Source organism: Poecilia formosa, unplaced genomic scaffold (assembly GCF_000485575.1).
Source record: "Poecilia formosa unplaced genomic scaffold, Poecilia_formosa-5.1.2 Scaffold125, whole genome shotgun sequence".
In the NCBI taxonomy this organism is placed as follows: domain Eukaryota; kingdom Metazoa; phylum Chordata; class Actinopteri; order Cyprinodontiformes; family Poeciliidae; genus Poecilia; species Poecilia formosa.
Genome location: NW_006800064.1, coordinates 176,089 through 194,473, shown reverse-complemented (window position 1 = coordinate 194,473; position 18,385 = coordinate 176,089). Strand labels below are relative to the sequence as shown.

The window sequence follows — 18,385 nt, the reverse complement described above, 5'->3', positions numbered from 1 at the left end:
AATAATCAAGTGTTTCTCTACAAAACAAACAAACAAAAAAAACATTCAGAGCGTTATGTGAACTTAAGAACTTGCCACACACAACATGGTGGACGCTTTGTGGCGTATTTGCTGCCGTTGCTTTCACGGATTTCCGTAAAAATCAGTTATAGTCTTCAAATCATACGAGATCTTGCGCACAGCTGCAGGTGCGCAAGATCTCGTTTAACTCACAAAATCTTTTTTATTTTTAAGTTAAAACATATGTTAAATATTCTACTATTACGCAAAAATACATCATCAAGTGCAAACCGAATACCCTTCAGTCATAAGTTTCGTTTTCCTTTCTTCATAAAAGTAGGCGTGTTGTTGTGAATATTTGGGTCAGGTCAGCTGTAGTTATCGTCGAAGAGCCATTGTTAGGTCAGACTTCTTTCGGAATGGCTTCTAAGGATTTAATTATTAAGGTCCTGTGTGACAACCATGGATGTTTGGACTTTGAGCAGCTGCTAGAACTCGCCCAGAGCAATTTCGGCTTTGAGATCGCAGATCTGCGCTCAGTTCTTTTTGACGACGGTATAATAGCTATAAGAGAAGGAAAAGAGGAGCTCACCAGCGGTTATTTAATCAGGCCTGATAGTCTGGTAGTGGCAAAAACCAGTCTGAGGCTTTGCCAGGTAAAAGCTAGACCGTGTAACCAGTGTGATGGTTTACACCTGTGCAGGTATATTGTTGGTGGAAGCTGCACATTCGGGTAAGTTAACTTGAACAGTACGCAATTACTCTTTTAATAACCAATATGCAATTCAGTTTAATAAACTAGAAATAGTTTTGGATTATATTTTATGTTATGTACCTTACAAATTGTAAGGTTTACTCTCAGACTTCCCTAGAAACTTTCTTTAAATTGTCGCCTACTTGTGCAAAACCCTAACACTTTAAGAAAACGGCACTGTGATTTGATTTGTATCTAGCACATTTTTGGTTAAATATAAAACTGATGAGAAAACAAAGCTTTGCTGAACAAAATGTGAACTTTTGCCAGTCAAGGCGCTAAAAATAGAATATTATTGCACTGACATGGGTGTGTTGTGTTATGATTTTGTTTTCAAGGAAATACTTCTGAAAGCTTAGTCATAAAATAAAATATTATTACTCGCACTCAATAAGTAGTCTACAAGTAAGCAGAGGACCAATAAAGCTTTTCGTAAAAATCTTTTTACATTGGAAGAGAGATATTTGTTTTCGTCTTTCCTTTGTGAGTTCAGATAATTTCACCATGTTGTCCAGAAGAGGGCAGTGTTCAACGGCCTTCGTCATTGCGTTCCTTCCAAAACTGTGCAACAGTGCCTTGCTACAGTTTTCATACCCATTTAAGGCATTTTAATTTATCTTTGTGTATGTTTAAGTTTTTCTGGTGTGAGTTACCATTGCCATATAAATTATTTGCTCATGTGTAAGCAGCTGGAGGAGCTCTACTAAATTGGAGTGAGGCTTTAGCCTCTTTTTGATCCCCTGAAGGTCACGGAAAACAACTTGAGTATACTAGAAGTAAAATGCTATAGTATTTTGTTGTTACAATAGAAATAGAATCTCCACGGTTTATAATGGATTGGATGTACACCAATCTATAGTTTATCCTGTTTTACATTTATGTATTTGCTATCTACAGATTTCCTTGAAGACTTTTGATGGAACTGTAATTACTGTAAAATTGTTTTTCGTTTTATGACTGAAATGGCTTGAGTCGTTTTAGGAGTAGAAGAAGTCATATGTTCGCTCAAAGAAAAATAAATTAATAAATGTGTTAATCTATTTTAACCTAACTCCCTGTCCTGTCTGTTCGTAGTTATATTACAGCTTGTGTGTGAAGAATAAGTACAGCCTGTCCTTTCACTGCTATGCAGATGACATGTATCTGCCAATAAATTGCAACAGGCATGAAGCTATGACTTCCTTGTATGTCAGATAATAAGTAGAGGTTGACTCGTGTTTTTCATATTTAAACAAGGACAAAAATGAACATATAGTGTTTTGGAAAGGGGAAGTAGCTGGCCTTAATACTTCTTTCAGCTGCGTTCCCACAGTCAAAAATCTTGGTGTGCTTCTTACCTCAAATTTAAACTTGACAAACAAATAATGTTGTCAGGATGAGTTTCTTTAACGTACGGCTCCTGGCAAAGGAAAAAAACGTTCTAAATTATAACAACCTTGAGATGGTTGCTCCTGCTACTACACCTTTGTGACAGGATTATTGCAATTTGCTTTGTTTTGGCATGAACCAGCCTACAGAATGTTGCCGCCATCTCCCAGCACAATCTAAGAAACATGATCACATCACACCAATATTTTAATATCTTCACAATCTGCCCATTCGGTTTAGGATTGATTTTATCTTCCTGTTGTTTGTTTTCAAAGCTCTGAATGGTCTGACCTTATTGTATTTATGTGATGTTTTAACTGTTTAACTGTTGGTTACAAATAAATTCATTATTATTTATTATTTCTAATTTAAATTTTCATTAGATTCAAACAAAAAAATATTTGTATGTTGTCTTTAGAGACAGGTGTAAAAATCCGCACAGTCTCACCTCTCACCACAACAGTCGGCTTTTAAGGAGACACGGTCTTCATGTTCTGACAGAGAAACAGTTGTTGCAGCTCTTGATGCAGAATGATCCTTATCTTCTTCCTGAGGTAGGACCTGCTGACTTGAGTCAGATGATGAACATTAAGTCTGTCTTGTTATCTCAAGACGCTACACTTTTGATCCCCTCTGTTTTTCTTTAGGTTTGTCCACATTACAACAAGGGTGATGGTCTGTTTGGCTCCTGCAAGTATGCCGCCACCTGCAAAAAGCTCCATGTCTGCCTGCACTTCCTGCAGGGAGACTGCAAGTTTGGCTCTTCATGTAAGAGAAAACACACTTTTGACCAACAAGCGTTGAAACTTTTCCAAGGATTCAGTGAGGAGAATATCCAAAACCTGTACAAGATCTATAGAAATAAATTCATCATCACTGGTCAACAAGAGAAGCCAGCTGCTGCATCAGGTTATTAGTTACTTTTATAAAAATGTGCTCCATTTGTTTTACTTCCCATGAACTGAAGACAGTATTCTACATAGCATATGTTAAATGATTCTTTACTTTAGTGCTTCCAGAGGTGAGAATCAGCCATCAGCAGCCTTCCCGTGAACCTTCTCAAAACAAACCTCAATCTCCAACTAAGTCTGCCAGCCCTCCTAAACCATTAACTGATGCTGAGCGTAACGAAATCTGCCTCTTCTTTATACGCAGACACTGCAGCTTCAAAGGTATAAACCCATAAGAGAGCTGATGTTTTCCATATGCAGCACTCTGAGTTTTCACAGTTGTCACGTTCTGAACGGACATTTCTTGTGGATTTTGTCACAGAGAAATGCAGCCGAGTCCACTGGCACCTGCCTTACAGATGGCAGGTTTTAGACCAGGATGGTGTGACCTGGAAGGACCTGGTCAACATGGAGGAAGTTGAGAAAGCATTCTGTGATCCATCATGTGAGACGAGCTGCAAAGATCAACCATCACCTACTTCAGCATTTATGAAGTTTTTTGGTTTTCAAAGGTACAATAGCTACTCTTTCACTTCCTGAGAAATTGAATGCCAGAGATATGTGTTTTGGTTCAGCCAAGCTTTAAGAGTAACTACTTTCTTTTGGCAGTGCACCAAAAAGTGAGCCTTGCGTGGACTTCAAAACGATGACGTTTGAAGGATCACAAGTTCGGCGGCTGTCGACTACCTCATCTGTATCAAAGCCCCCACACTTCATTTTAACAACAGAGTGGTTGTGGTACTGGAAGGAAAACGACGGGAGATGGGTGGAGTATGGACAGGTGGGTTGATGAAATTCAGTTTTTAGATATCATTAACGTAATGACTGCAAATTATCTGAAAACACTGCTGTTGAAAAGAGGCCCTGCAGTTTGTCACTGAAAAAAATGAGCAAAAATATTAAAATAGGTGAAGTTACGACAAATCTTCTCGAGTCTAAGCAGAAGTTCAAATTGCTTTGACAGATATTAAAAGGGCAAAAATAAGTCTGAGTATGAAATCTTTGAAGCCGAAGTAAAGTAAATGTATTAATTTTAGCCTAAATTGACTGTAAACTGATAAGACTCTATTAACTGCAAAAGGTTTACCTGTTGTCCTTTATCCTTTAAATCTAACTAAAAGGTAAAAATAGATAATTTATAACTAAGTTAAATCACGAATAAGTTACTGTAAGTGAGTTTGTTCTAAAGTTGAAGGACTGTTAGGCGCTGTTCAGGTTTGTCACCACTCTCAACCTGGAGTGTCGGCCAGAACGCCACTCAGGCCAGGATTCAGCTCAGGACCAGATGTTTGGATGAGGTGCACCAGGAGTTTAATGAAGACATGAGGCAGGATCCTTTAACTGTTCTGTATTCCAAACTGTATCACAGATATCCAATGAACACGGATGGGCATAAATGTGTCTACATTTCCTAGAATAAACAAAAATACAGAAAATAAGTTCAAGGTGTCCTATCATTACACATTACACCATGCCAATATACCTTAGAAACTAAGAAGGAAACCTCTAAGTCAATATTACTAAGCAAACTAAGGCAAGTTAACTCCACAGTTAACTAATAACCATGCCTCTGCTCCACTGAGAATAGGTATGCATGTGCAACACAACGCTCTACAACACACGAAGCAGATAGCTCGGACTCAGCAACAGGTGAAATAATAGTAAACAAATAAACTTCAAATCGCTCATTTAGCTGCAGTAATCACTCAAATATTGCAACTTACTCATCAATGACGCACACTCTTAAGGAGAACACATATCTTGTGGTCTTTCCCACGAGTTAGCACAGCGGCTCGGTTACCCAAACTTCCCCACCAGATACCAGCAACGTTGGCTACGGCAAGGTGTTGACATCATCACTGCCTATGCCTTAAGGGACAAAAGTAACGCTGAACAGAAAACACATAATACAAAGAGTAATATTCAACACCAAACTTAAACTATATATAAGGGTCTTTTGAACAGTTACGCTGTACTGTACTGCAAGGAGGAAAGACAAATGATTAAAGGAATGAATGAACAGTTTATCTATATGTGTATCTTAATTATCCCGTACTTAGCTTGTCTTTGCAGGCTTACACATCTTGGGTCATGGACTGTTTTTTTCTTTCCTTGTTTTTTGTTGTTTTATATTCCTCTAGTTAATGAGACTAAATGCCTCAGTCTTCTGCTTTACTTGTGCTCCTCCCTCTCAGTCAATTTGTTTCACCCGTTTCACTTCCCAGTAATCAGTCATCCCTGTAAATAGACTTCATAACTTCATAACAACACATGATCAGACAACAAATGGAATGTAGCCCTTGTTGACACACCTGTATGTTTCTTATTTGTTGAAGTGAAAATGGAAAAAAAAAACTGAGAAAGGAGCCGGTCTCTAATACAAGAGATTAAAACATGGTCTCTGGTTAATTCCTTGAACTACGTGCATTCAAAGAATTAACCAGATTAACCATTAACCATCGGCTACGAAACCACTGGCTACAAAAGTAGCTCTTTTTTCTAGCTACAGACATGCAGCTTAACCTGGTGGGTGTGTCTCTCTCACAGCAAAGCAAAAGAGGACACTGGATGATTATCCCTGATACCATAAAATAAATTATTGTAACACTGCTACCACTACATTCTTAATTTGAAGAGTTGCATCCTTTTTTATGAAATGTTATTCTTCATTGGTTACCAATGTTTTTTTGGGACCAAGTGTATATAGGTGTTCCTAGCTTTCTGAAGGAAACAAATATTTTAATGCTTACACGATTGTTCTTTGTCTTTTGTGTTTCTTTTAGGGTTCAGAGGATCCCTCGGTCACTTCCCAAACTCTGGAGAATGTGTACATGGCAGACAGAGAAACGGAGATCTCTTTCCAGGCTGGCAAACAAAAGTATGTTTTACACTTTAAGGATGCAGCAGGAACCCAGCAAATGTACCAGCAGAATGTACAATACCAGACCAAGAGAGACGTCCGAAGGAGGCCTCGCTTTGTGTCAGCTCAAGATGTGGAGGCGAAGCTGAAGAGGTAATATGCGGCTGCGTGGATTCTTTGCCATTGTAAGGTTTATTTTTGTACATTGCAGTGTCACTGAGATGATCCCTAATTTCTGTATTTTCTCTGCAGTGAAACATCACACACTGCAAACTCGTCCATTGTGGAAAATGTCCCACCGCATTGGGACAAGACCGCACTGCCTGATCTAGGGTATAAGGTATCCTTTTTGATATCTTCTGTAAATCATTATTGTTATTAATAATATTTTTTTTTTCTATGATTAGCTTTCAATATTTCTTATAACTCCACCTCTATATTTGACTCTCTTTTTCTTTTTTTCTTTTTTTTACCAGCGCCTGGTTCTGTCCAAACCCGCAGCAGATTACAATATGATTGAGATGTTGTTCAAGCGCACCCTGCCTAATGCTAACATTGAAAGCATCCAGCGGATTCAGAATCCATCCTTGTGGAAGGTCTTTCAATGGTAAATCTCAGCAGTTTAAATATTATATTTTTGTGGGCAGGGCAACTTGGTTTTTGGTGTTATGAAGAGTAACTCCTGGTAAGTATTTGTGTTTCATATTTTGTACTTTATTTGCAGGCAGAAGGAGCAGATGCAGAAAAGGAATGGAGGGAAACTTGTGAATCAGCAGTACTTGTTCCACGGGACAGAAGAGAGTCTGGTTGACGCCATATGTGAGCAAAACTTTGACTGGAGGATGTGTGGCGTCCACGGAACAGCCTATGGCAAAGGTATCGTAAAACATACAACTGTTTTTGATCAAAAGCAGAATCTAGAAGTAGAACATTTCTAATTATTCTTTATTTTCTCTCTCATATTTTTTTCTAGGGAGCTATTTTGCCAGAGATGCAACCTACTCGGACAGATATTCCAGGGTTGGAGGGGGTCAAACCAAGAACATGTTTGTTGCCCTGGTCCTGGTAGGCGAATACACGACTGGGAGCAGCAGCTATGTTCGACCACCACCAAAAGCAGGAAGCAAAGCTCTTTATGACAGCTGTGTTAATTCCACCAGCAACCCCACCATATATGTGATCTTTGAAAAACAGCAGATTTATCCAGAGTACCTAATCAAATACAGATAAGTCAAAACTTATTGTTCTCAAAATTTTGGTTGAGGGAATAACTCCAGCATAGAATGCTTCATAGTGCATCTGATTGCTGTGATATTTGGATGAAGATTATTTAAACATTTTAAATGTTTAGACAACCTGTAAAGCAAAGTAGTTTTGATTCAATTTCTCCTTCCAGCTCACACTTCATCCTAATCTGTGTTTTCTGCACTTTTCTGGGCACAGTCTCTTTATTTAAACGAAGGTAACAACTTGTGCATGTTTGAACCGCGTACTAGTGAGTAATGTTTAGTGATTCATCAATATTAGGTTAGAGGGGCTGAAGCTAAGGGAGATGGAGCCTTTATGTTTGTCACTCCAAAACAGTTTAATTCTGGGACTATGTTTTGCTGACACTGTGGACACTTTTAAATCCAGTTGCAAACCTTTTTGTTTTTCATAATTATATTGTGAATCTTTTCATTTGGTGTGCATCATGTGCAAAATTTAACTATGCGTTTGCTTTAGAATTGATCAATTACTTAATTTTTTGTGCATCAATACTTCAAATGAACAGGTGTCTATGCTTACTGTGGGTGTTGTTTTCCGTTTTGTAATTATGTAAATCAAAGGGAGGCATTTATAGAGCAACTTTTGATCTGCATTAGATTTGTAGAATAACTTTTTCTCGTTGCTGCTAAATAAAGACAATGCAATCTGTATGGATTGTTTTATTTTGCACTTTGTATTTCAATATGTTAAAATATTGCCGTTCTTTTAGAGAGACATGTTTCCCAGTCCAACATAAAAAGAATTTCAGATGTTCACAATAACTGTTATTAGAAATTATTTCTGTAATTCTAACTGACCACAAACGTTCGTAGAGAAAAACTTTATCTATATTTTTATATGTATACAGTCAATAAATGTACATATTAAATAAAAATCGAATGACTGATTTTTTTTTTTTTTTTTTGCTCAAGTTATCTTGATGAACATAACAGTTTTTGAGTAAGTCGTTATGCGTTTGTGACCTTAGTATGATATTTAGTAATTTGCCTTCATCTTACAAATTCTCACATGCAAACAATAAAGCTTTGTGTTGCACAAAATAATATCAGAGGCTAAAAGAACGAGAAGAAAGAGAGAAAGAAAAACGTTCGTTCACGGATGACAAATGTATCACTGGATTTGTCCAGGAAGTGAGAATAGCAGCAGCCAAAACACAGATAAAAACCAAACAAATGTAATTGAATAATGATGAATGAGGACAAAAATATTTAGAACATCTATTGGGAACACAGTTTAAACACACTTAGTGAAAGGGCATTTCGCCGAGACCTAGACAAAGATGATATTACCAATAAAGCTGTCTTTTGTGTTATGATGGTATTGCTGCAGGAGTTTACAGATTCCACAGAGTCTAGTTTTTGTGGGAGACGTAATGACAGCAAACATATTGTGTCATGGCCAGGCGTAAATACATCAACAAACAGACGGGTCCTAAGTGACAAAAGTCACATATTATGTTCATAAAAAGTCAGACATAAAGACCCACAAAGTGTCACTTAATAAATCTCAAAAAACTTGTGTTAATAGAGCTCATGCTCATGAGGCTAGAAGGTATGTCCAATTCAGTAACTCTAGTGATTAAAATGCTGTCATTATAAACAAAAATTTAAAAACTCAGTCAAGAAAGGATATCAGTTTAGTGAAATGTGTTACTTTAATGTTGTAATGAGGTCTTTGTCTGATAGTCGAGTGTTCAAGAAGAGTTTGAAAAAGGTCGTTTATTTATGACTTTCGAGCTATAGCTTTTATTTTGAAAGCCACCCATCGGAATTAAGGTATTTTCTTTTTCCGGTTTTCTTGCCGTGAGAAGGTGGTCCTCCCTGGGGTGAAAAACACCGTCCAGATTCAAGAGTACGACTAGACAACTGTGGGAAGTTTCTCAACACTTTCAGACGCTTTCTAAACAAGCTACAAAAACTGGCGTTAGGCTGATGAATTGCCATCGAGGTTGGCGGCGGATTTGCGGTGTTTGAGTCGGGAACTGAAGTTGGGAAAGTGTGGGGTGAAAATGGAGAGCCCAGCTGAGTGAGAGTGAGGCAGAGTGGGGTGAGGAGGCTGGATTTGGCAGGAGCTGCTGCTAACAGGCTAATTAGCTTGGTGACACACTTCTCCGGTAAGTTTGGGCATGAGATTTAAAAGTAACTTTATTAATTTTAGTGACAGAATTGTTGATTGTTAGCCTCTGGAGACTGCCACTATGTTATGTCCTGCTGAAGTAAAAGTTATGGTTATTTTTTCTCTGCGTAAAAAAACAAATCTAACGGGCCTATGTTTAAAAGAAGAAAGAAAACACCAGAATTACGCTTTGAAGCGTTTTTACAACATACTACGTTAATAAACTAACTAGGACCTACTTTTAATATGTGGTTTTCATTAAATTTGTTGCCACATAGAAATCTTTTACAGATGTTTATAAATAATCAACTCTTATGCGTTTCGTTATCCTTTTCAGTTCTCGTTTGATATTGATTACATTTAACCTGGAAATACACTGATTGCCGTTTTCTCGGCCGATTTATGTAAAAATGACTCTTAATTTGATTCTCCACATTAAAAAAAATAGTTTATATTTGGCCGGTGCCTAAAAGTATGGAATATCTAAAGTGCCACAATGTAATGAATACGAAAATTAAATGAATAAATATACTGATTGAAATAATTTGACTTTTTTTTTTCAATTAATCTCAACGCCATTTTTTATTGTTGTATTTATTTATTTATTTATTTTACAAAAAACATTAACACTTTTTGCATGAAATACATTCAAGATTTAAGAGATACAATATTTATGCTTTAATGGATGAAACATGCATTCAGACCTACTGTGTGATAACCATAATAAATTAATTATTATTTATGTATAGATAAATAAAATGCCTGAATGTACAGAATGTTAATTATGACAAATTAAAACAAACTGGGGAAAAAATAGGTCTTAGTTCAGTCATGAGTGCAAATTTTTAAAGGTACACAAATCCTTGCAGCGAAGTACCACTGGAGGCATTGCACACTGCCACCTACAGCCACCTCCACTGACCGGTCGGTCAGTTCTGCATGTCTCCACAATGCAGCATAAAGGAGCCTCAAATTTCTGACCTTGTGTGTGAAAGTTAATACACCTTCATCTTTTATGGTCAGATTTTAAGGCTTGGCCACACCCACATGTTTGCAGCAAAAAACTTTTGATGACTTTTGATCGTCAATGTGTAAAGACTATACTGACTCATTTAGAAGTATCCTTATTGGAAAGCTGTAGGAGGAGCTTGTTCAGATATGTGTTTGAGGAAATAAAGGGACAAAATATAGGTTTTACTCTAAAATGGTTGACTTCCTATTGGATTGGACCATGGGTCCAAAACATTTTTGTCATAAGTCTTGAAAGGTTACAAGTGTGTACTGAATTTCATCATAACGTTTAACATATTTGCATAGCATTTTTTTAGTGGTTGAATTAATACCCATCTTGTTCAATTTTATGTTTATCAGATATATGTTAAAATTAGAGCCGAAATGCATGGTCATGGTGAGACATCAGATTTTGCCGTGCTGCCACAAATGTCAAAAATGACATTAAGGTGGATTATCTTTAAGAAGTGCTGTGAAGCCATTTGACCACATCCCTTTTGAGTTTTGGTGTATTGATAAGCCTCCAAAAAGCTGCTGTATTTTTGCTTAAGATATTGGACACCGCAGTTAGAATAATTAGAATAAACATGTTGTTGTTATACTGAGCTGTAAAAACAAGCAGCAGAGAAATCTTTGAAAATCTCAGTAACTTTCACTTTTGATTCATTTGATCTCATGACACAAGCACTATGGAATATTACAGAATGGCACTTAGCATATTATCGCTAAATTAAATACTGGGACTACCATACACTTTTATTAATGCCAATCGTTTACCTTTCTGTGATTAATTTGCAAACTAGAATGGAAAAAAGAGGTTTCAAAGTCAACCATCAAGTATCAATGCACCTCCAATCGGTGCATTGATGCCACTGCATATTCTTAGTCCTGAAGGTCCTACAAGTCTTCACTGCATGCTTTCCATTTAAACTGAACTTCTGTTTTATGATGCTCTGTGTAAAATTACACCTAATATTCTGCTGATAATATCATTGTTAAGTAAATTTGGGATTATTTTGCATTTCACAGCGTCACTCCTCCACAGCCAACAATTCTCCCTGGGGACCAATGCTGTTTAATCAAGACTGTTGCTGACTCGGAAGCTTCTCCTAATGGATCAAAGGACAGTGGATGGCTGCATTTTCCCTGGAGGTTCTGCATGAGTCCTGAGGATAATATTTTCAGAGAGGCTTGCTGTCCCTGTCAAACACCTCATTCATCGAATCAATTGTTTTGTGCTGTAGGCTTCCGTAGGGTTTGTACTAATGCAGTCTTGTTTAATGGGAGCCTGGTAGGTTCCTGAAAGGCTTGTGGGTCTTCCTGCCCAATGAGTGGACAGCTAAGAGAGCTGCACCAAAAAAAGAACAGCGCAAGGAACAACAACAACAAGAAATCCTGACTTGTTGGGATACACACGGTGCATAATATATTAATGAATTTATGGGCTGTATTGAGGTGTCATATTCATGAAACGCAGCTGCTGAGGCCAGCTCATCTGGACTTGGATGGGAGTGATCAGCCTCATTCCTGAACGTCTGTCTGAGCTTGGATACAGCCTGGATGTTGGATGTCATTGGCCCGTTGAATCAGCTGTTGCGGTGATGAGGCAGGACTCCTGGTGGCCTGTGTGGCTGGCTGGGCAGCAGCCCGAGGTGATGTGATGGGGTGCCGGAACAGCAAGGTCCTCCCTGAGCCTCCAGGGGACGTCCAGTTGGATCTGGTCAAAAAGGTCAGCAATAGACGAGGGTGTAGCTGTACAGCCTTCTCCTACAAGGATATATGATAAAGCTTTATTAACAATCTTAACTGCCCTTATTGTCAGTCCAGTTTTTGTTTTATCTGATGATTTGTAGCTATTTAGCAATAGTCTTGCCTGCTTTGATAAACATTTTAAGCAAACAGAGAGCATTCAGTAATTGTATTTCGTTGGTAATTGCTAAATTACTTACCAAATATTTTGTTTATGAGGGCAAAAGTCAAATAGAAAGAAATACTGAACTGTTTTCTTTATCTGAAGTAACAAAACCTTGACGTTCTAAGGTTCTATTTTCTGTTCTCCTCAGGTCGATCCTCAGCCTCCTCAGACGGATATCTATAAGCACTTCATACGAGGGGATGGCACTGGAAGCAAGACGGGCGAGGCTGGAGGCGTGGCAGCTGAAAAGCCTGACCACCCCTGCGCATATCAAGGGCAAGCACAAGCTGCCTCTCCCACTTCCGCTTCGGCTCAGACTCCTAAAGACCCTTCCAAACTGTCGGACCCTCAGCGAAAGAAGGTGGCGAAGTACCGGGCCAAGTTCGACCCTCGAGTCACGGCTAAGTACGAGCTAAAAGCCCTCATCGGTCGTGGGAGTTTCAGCCGGGTTGTCCGGGTGGAGCACAAGAGCACGCGGCAGCCGTACGCCATCAAGATGATCGAGACCCGTTACCGCGAGGGCAGGGAGGTGTGCGAGTCGGAGCTGTGCGTCCTGCGTCGGGTTCGTCACACCAACATAATCCAGCTGATGGAGGTGTTTGAGACGGCAGAGCGTGTTTACATGGTCATGGAGTTGGCCACGGGAGGAGAGCTCTTTGACCGCATCATTGCTCGCGGTTCCTTCACAGAGCGAGACGCCACCCGGGTGCTGCAGATGGTGCTGGACGGCGTCAAGTACCTCCACGCTTTGGGGATCACTCATCGGGACCTGAAGCCAGAGAATCTGCTGTACTACCACCCCGGAGCCGACTCGAAGATCATCATCACAGACTTCGGTTTGGCTAGCAGCCGGAAGAAAGGAGACGAGTGTCTGATGAAAACCACCTGCGGCACGCCAGAGTATATCGCCCCAGAGATCCTGGTTAGGAAGCCCTACACAAACGCCGTGGATATGTGGGCGCTGGGGGTGATATCGTACATCCTGCTGAGCGGAACCATGCCCTTTGAGGACGATAACCGCATGAGGCTCTACCGGCAGATCCTGAAGGGGAAGTATAGCTTTTCTGGAGAGGTAAGAACTGACATCTGTAGCTTTCTTCTTCTTCCCCCATTTCTGGAGTACATGCTGTGCCCTGCGGGAGGGTTTATCAACAGATTTCCAAGAAGTGCAGCTTGACACAGTTCCCACACAGGCTCACTAGATTTCTAAACCGCTGTACTCCTCTCCAACTCCACATTCAATATTTCTTAATCATTAAAATAAAGACATTTTCCTTTTTTTTTTTTGTAATTGCTCTCCTAAATTCTTTTAAACATGTTTACAGAGAAGGCAAATCAAACTTAAAGTGAAAAGAAAAAGTGAGAGAAGAAGATTTTGCTCAGTGTCGTCATAATATATTTATCATACTTTACTGATGTTTCTTTATCTGACAGGAGAAATGGAAATGAGTTATCTTTGTGACAGCCAGCTAGGGCTGAAAAACGTATAAGCGTTTCATATGAGTCAATATCAATAATTATTGATTTGTTTTTTTTTTGTGTGTGTTTGTTTTAAATATCTAAAATACAGCCAAAATGGTGGCATGACCTTTCCCATTTTATCCACAACTTTTTCTCCATGCTGTTATTATTTTTAAGCAGTTATTAGTTTTAATCAGTTATGAGGCACAGTGACGAAACCTTAAACTCCTGCTGCGCAAATAACTCAACAGTTTGTTGCTAGGCAACCAAAGAGTGAGTGAGTTAGTTGATGCCATCAGCCTTGTTTAGCCTGCTGTGAGAGGTTGAGCAGCTAGAGCGTTTCCTCTGCCTACATCCCCCAGAATGCTGCATGGTTCTGGATTGTTGTCCAGTGAAATTATTGAATTTTCTATCAGACGTTTTATCTATTGATTTTGATCACGTGTCTATCTATGATAGATGTCGTTATTGATGTATCGAAAGCACCTAAAAATTCAATTTAAATATTGGTCTTAGCTAATCCGTTATGTGTCGACTGAACACATCCCTTCTTTTAGTTTGAGAGTGTTTTTCGCCTCAATGATTCTGAAGTCGGAGTGAAATCACTGGACAATCTAAAACCCTCTTGAAAGCAGTCCTCTGCTGGACTGAATGAGCGAAAAAGCAGCCAGAGGCCAAAGAAAAACTGGTAGACAGTCAGTTATTTGAAGTCGGCCTGGTTGAAAGAATGTATAAATGAACAAGGGACTGGATGAAGATCCTCCCACAGTTTTGTATGGCCTTTATTTTACAGTACGGCTAGAAAAAGTGCATATTAATCCGGTCTTTTACATAGTGTATAACATTAATACTTCCAGTGAATGCTTTCCCAAAAACACCCTCAGTAAATCTTTGCTCCTTATGCAGACATTTCTGCACAAACTTTTTTAAAAAAAATTTTTTTAATTTTTTTTTTATATGTAATAAGAAGCTGTTGAGTCATTTCAATTTTCAGGGGATTAGTTTGTTTTGCCTGATGGGTTAAATGAATCCCCAACCTGACATGTTTATCCCTTTCTTGAAGCAAATGTTCTCGTGGCTTTGGGCTGGAAATAGTTAAGCCTAATGTGAGTCAGGCGAGTTGTCTTTGTGATTTGTAGGGACAGTTTTACTGGAAGTACAAGGAACGTTGTGGTCCTGCTAAAAATGACATAAAACACATTGTATTCTGTAAGATATTTATCCAAAAATCTGTCCACACACTTCACAAGTAAACTGCTGTGAAAATATTTTTTATTAGCCATTAAACAGTAATACCATGAAGTGATTCTTAAAACTTCAGCATATCCATACGGGCTAATATTTGGTAGCTTTGCAAGATTAAATGGCTGCTATAAATTTGAGATGTGAACCATCACTGATGTTTCATACAGCTGTACATCTGAGTGCTCTGAACTTGTGAAGCAGCCAGCTACAAGAATCAATTTTCCCTTGATTGGCTCTGATTGTGGTTCCTGAATGAAATCCTTAAACTGGAATATACTGATCATCTCTAGTCTTCAAGTCTGCAATATAACTTGTACAAAACTAACTGAAGGATAACCAACTCTGTTCAAGCTATGCTTTTAGCATTTTCCTGCTGTGGCAGAAGTTGCAGTAACCTACATCTTTTCCCGTTTACATGAAGAATTTACCAGTCCTGAAAAGAAAATCCCAACTCTAACATTTGTAAGAAATATGGGCCTGAGCGTAGGAGTTGCGATGTAACAGACCTGAATGTGTTTTCCTTTGGGATTTGACTCCTGACAGCTGGGATAAATAATGTTCACATTTACAGCTGCGGTCCAGGAACTAGTCATAGCCAAAACATGGCTCTGGGAGGGCAGAAACGTATGCGTTTTATATGCGTCGTGTATGTTTAGTCGACACGGCTGATTTATCTGCTGCAAGAACAGAAAGAGACCGAAAACCCAGCTGATGGCCAAACCGGACAAGGTGACCAAGTTTTGTGTGTATTTGTGTGTGTGTATGTTTGCGTGTGTTGTAGCATGTAATTCCTGGCCAAGCAGGGGGTCGAGTTTGACTCACTACTAGTCACTCTTACTGAATCCAGTTTATTTCTTGCCAGAACAAAGCAGCCATTGCTGAGAAAATTTGTATCCAAAGTTGGACGAAATACTTTGGGAACATAAAACTCGACACAATCAGACACATAAAGATTTAAACTCTCTAAAATCTACATCCGATGTTACGATGTGAGAGAATCTGAACTAATGCAAGTCGATCACAGACTGGATGTGGACAAAATGTCTTGTGACTTCACAGACTTCAAGGTTTAGCTACGTTTTCTGAGTTCTGTGCTTCTGCTGCCACCTTCTGGTCAGAGGACAAATTTGCAAACAAACTCATCTCTGTAGGAGGAATATTTATGTTGACTTATTTTAGCACAAGAGGTTCTGGTTCCTGTCACACAACAATGGAAAAGTTTTAGGCCTGAAATGACTAATTGGGTTAATCATGATGAATGATAAAAAAAAAAAAAAAACACATTAGTGTTAATATTAAGTGAAGGAGACATTGCTGAGTTTTTCACATCTTGTTAGAAGTATGTTTTTATGTGCAGATTTATGTTTTGCTTCAAATGATCAACCGTACACTAAAGGAAAGCTATGTTATTCAATTTTAGGTAATAATAAAAAGAATAAGACTATTTGTTCATTTGTATTTTAAATGTATGTGTAATAGTGGTTAAATGAGAAATCTTCAGAATTTAATTTAATTGATAAATTGCTAGAATCGATAAACTTATTGATTTACTAAAATAACTTAGTTGGAGCCCTAAAGAGTTTTGACTAACACTATTGATGAGTAAAGTACAAACATTCCCCACAAGGTAATAAAGTTATGGCAACATAATTATACTATTTCTATGACCATTGTACCTATGTCAGGACAGACGAAGCAGATCATCATTCTGAAGAATGAATCCTTTTGAGTGAAAAAAAAATATAGTAACTGAGAACCCTGCAGTTTATGAGGAAATGATTTTTGTATGACCTGTATCAAAAATATTCCTTCCCATGTCATGTTTCTGACTTTTTTTAAAAAAAAATTTTATCCTCTGTTCCCAGCCTTGGCCCAGCGTGTCCAACCTGGCCAAAGACTTTGTCGAGCGGATTCTGACAGTGGACCCCAGCGAGCGGCTGACGGCGGGCCAGGCCCTCAAGCATCCCTGGATCGTCAGCATGGCGGCGGCCTCCTCTATGAAGAACCTGCAGCGCTGCATATCTCAGAACCTCTTGAAGCGTGCCTCGTCGCGCTGCCAGAGCACCAAGTCGGCCCAGTCCACGCGCTCCAGCCGCTCCACCAAGTCCAACAAAGCTCGCAGGGTGCGAGAGAAGGAGCTGCGCGAGCTGAACCGTCGCTATCAGCAGCAGTATAACGGCTGAGAAAGCTCCGCTGCGGTCCTTTTGACTCGGAAACGTTCGGTGTCTTGAAACGACTGAGAGGACGTTCCCAATCGTAGTCGCTCCCAGTGTTAAAAGCCAAAAACGCCTGAAAGGTGGTGCTTTGCTACAAACATTCCTACCAGTTCAACGTGCTGAAACATGAAGTGAAGACTATAAATCGACAAAAACTCTTGATGAAGACGCAGGTTGGATCATTCGGTTGCTTCTTCTCCACCTGTGTCGCTATTTATTTATTATTGTGACGATAAATCTCCATTCAAACGGTCACTGGGTAATGACCTTCCAAATGGATCTGTTGAACAGAGTTCTGGACACTGATGTTTCTAAGAAGCAACGTGTTCTTTGAAGTGGGGAGGAACAAATTCTCCCTTTTTGTTTCCAATCAAAAGTGCTGTGAATCTGTTGAACTCTGTACAGACCTCATGATGTTGTTGTACAGACCTCATGATGTTGTTGGTACTCCGATTATAGTAAACCATAATCACCATCTGAAGGATAGCATGAAGGCTTATTTTTAGTTCGTTAGATGTTTAACTGATCAGTTTTATTCTAAACTGGTTCCTGAACCGTCACAAGATTGTGAATCTGTTATCATTGAAACTTAGGTGTATTAAACACTAAAATGTTCCCACTTTCTGCTGTTATCTCTCCTGTGAAGCAAACAGCTGCACTGTTTTGTGTGCAGTTATATCTGCACATTATAAAAGAAACCACATTCAGAAAAAAACTTGATTCATTGGCTGCATCAGCTAAAAGTTAAAACTTCGCATTTTTAGTGTTGCGACAAACAAATTAAGGCATTTTGTCAAGTGTGTCACATTTTGAGTTTTATTGAGGCTAAGTTTTTGGTTTTCAAGTTTTTTTCCAAGTGAAACTGTCGGTACACATGCGCGCCCTAGTGTTTTCAAGAGAAATAAAAACATCTTGGAACAATATAGATTTGTATTTTTCAATAAGGCTCAGTTGAGGGGTTGTCTGCAGTCAGTCTTACTCATTGTAAAAAAGAAAATACCGTTGTGTATTTATTCTGAATGAATAAAAATTAGGGTTTTAGGAAGTTAATGCCAAAATGTGACACCAGAGGTCAGTGAAACCCAATGAACCCTTGCTGACAAAAAAAGCATTAAAATTATTCTGTTTTCAGAACAGGATTTCAAAATACAGCTAACTTTGTTTTTAGTTGGAGAAAGTCTACACTTTCTTGTGTAGCTTGTGATCAATAAGCTCTTTTTA

General features: G+C 38.9%; 2 protein-coding genes across 2 annotated transcripts; both read left to right on the top strand.

The window, feature by feature from the left end:
- Positions 1 to 262: 262 nt before the first annotated feature.
- On the top strand, positions 263 to 8,075 carry parp12a (poly (ADP-ribose) polymerase family, member 12a). Its single transcript, XM_007561324.2, has 11 exons — positions 263 to 733; positions 2,541 to 2,676; positions 2,770 to 3,031; positions 3,133 to 3,294; positions 3,395 to 3,584; positions 3,682 to 3,853; positions 5,856 to 6,085; positions 6,185 to 6,272; positions 6,409 to 6,539; positions 6,657 to 6,808; positions 6,906 to 8,075. Exons 1-11 carry the CDS (start codon positions 420 to 422, stop codon positions 7,160 to 7,162), a joined length of 2,094 nt encoding a protein of 697 aa, XP_007561386.1. The 5' UTR covers positions 263 to 419; the 3' UTR covers positions 7,163 to 8,075.
- An 895-nt stretch (positions 8,076 to 8,970) lies between these two features.
- Positions 8,971 to 18,156, top strand: pskh1 (protein serine kinase H1). Its single transcript, XM_007561319.2, has 4 exons — positions 8,971 to 9,314; positions 11,357 to 12,056; positions 12,391 to 13,314; positions 16,814 to 18,156. Exons 2-4 carry the CDS (start codon positions 11,988 to 11,990, stop codon positions 17,129 to 17,131), a joined length of 1,311 nt encoding a protein of 436 aa, XP_007561381.1. The 5' UTR covers positions 8,971 to 9,314; positions 11,357 to 11,987; the 3' UTR covers positions 17,132 to 18,156.
- The last annotated feature ends 229 nt before the right edge of the window (positions 18,157 to 18,385 follow it).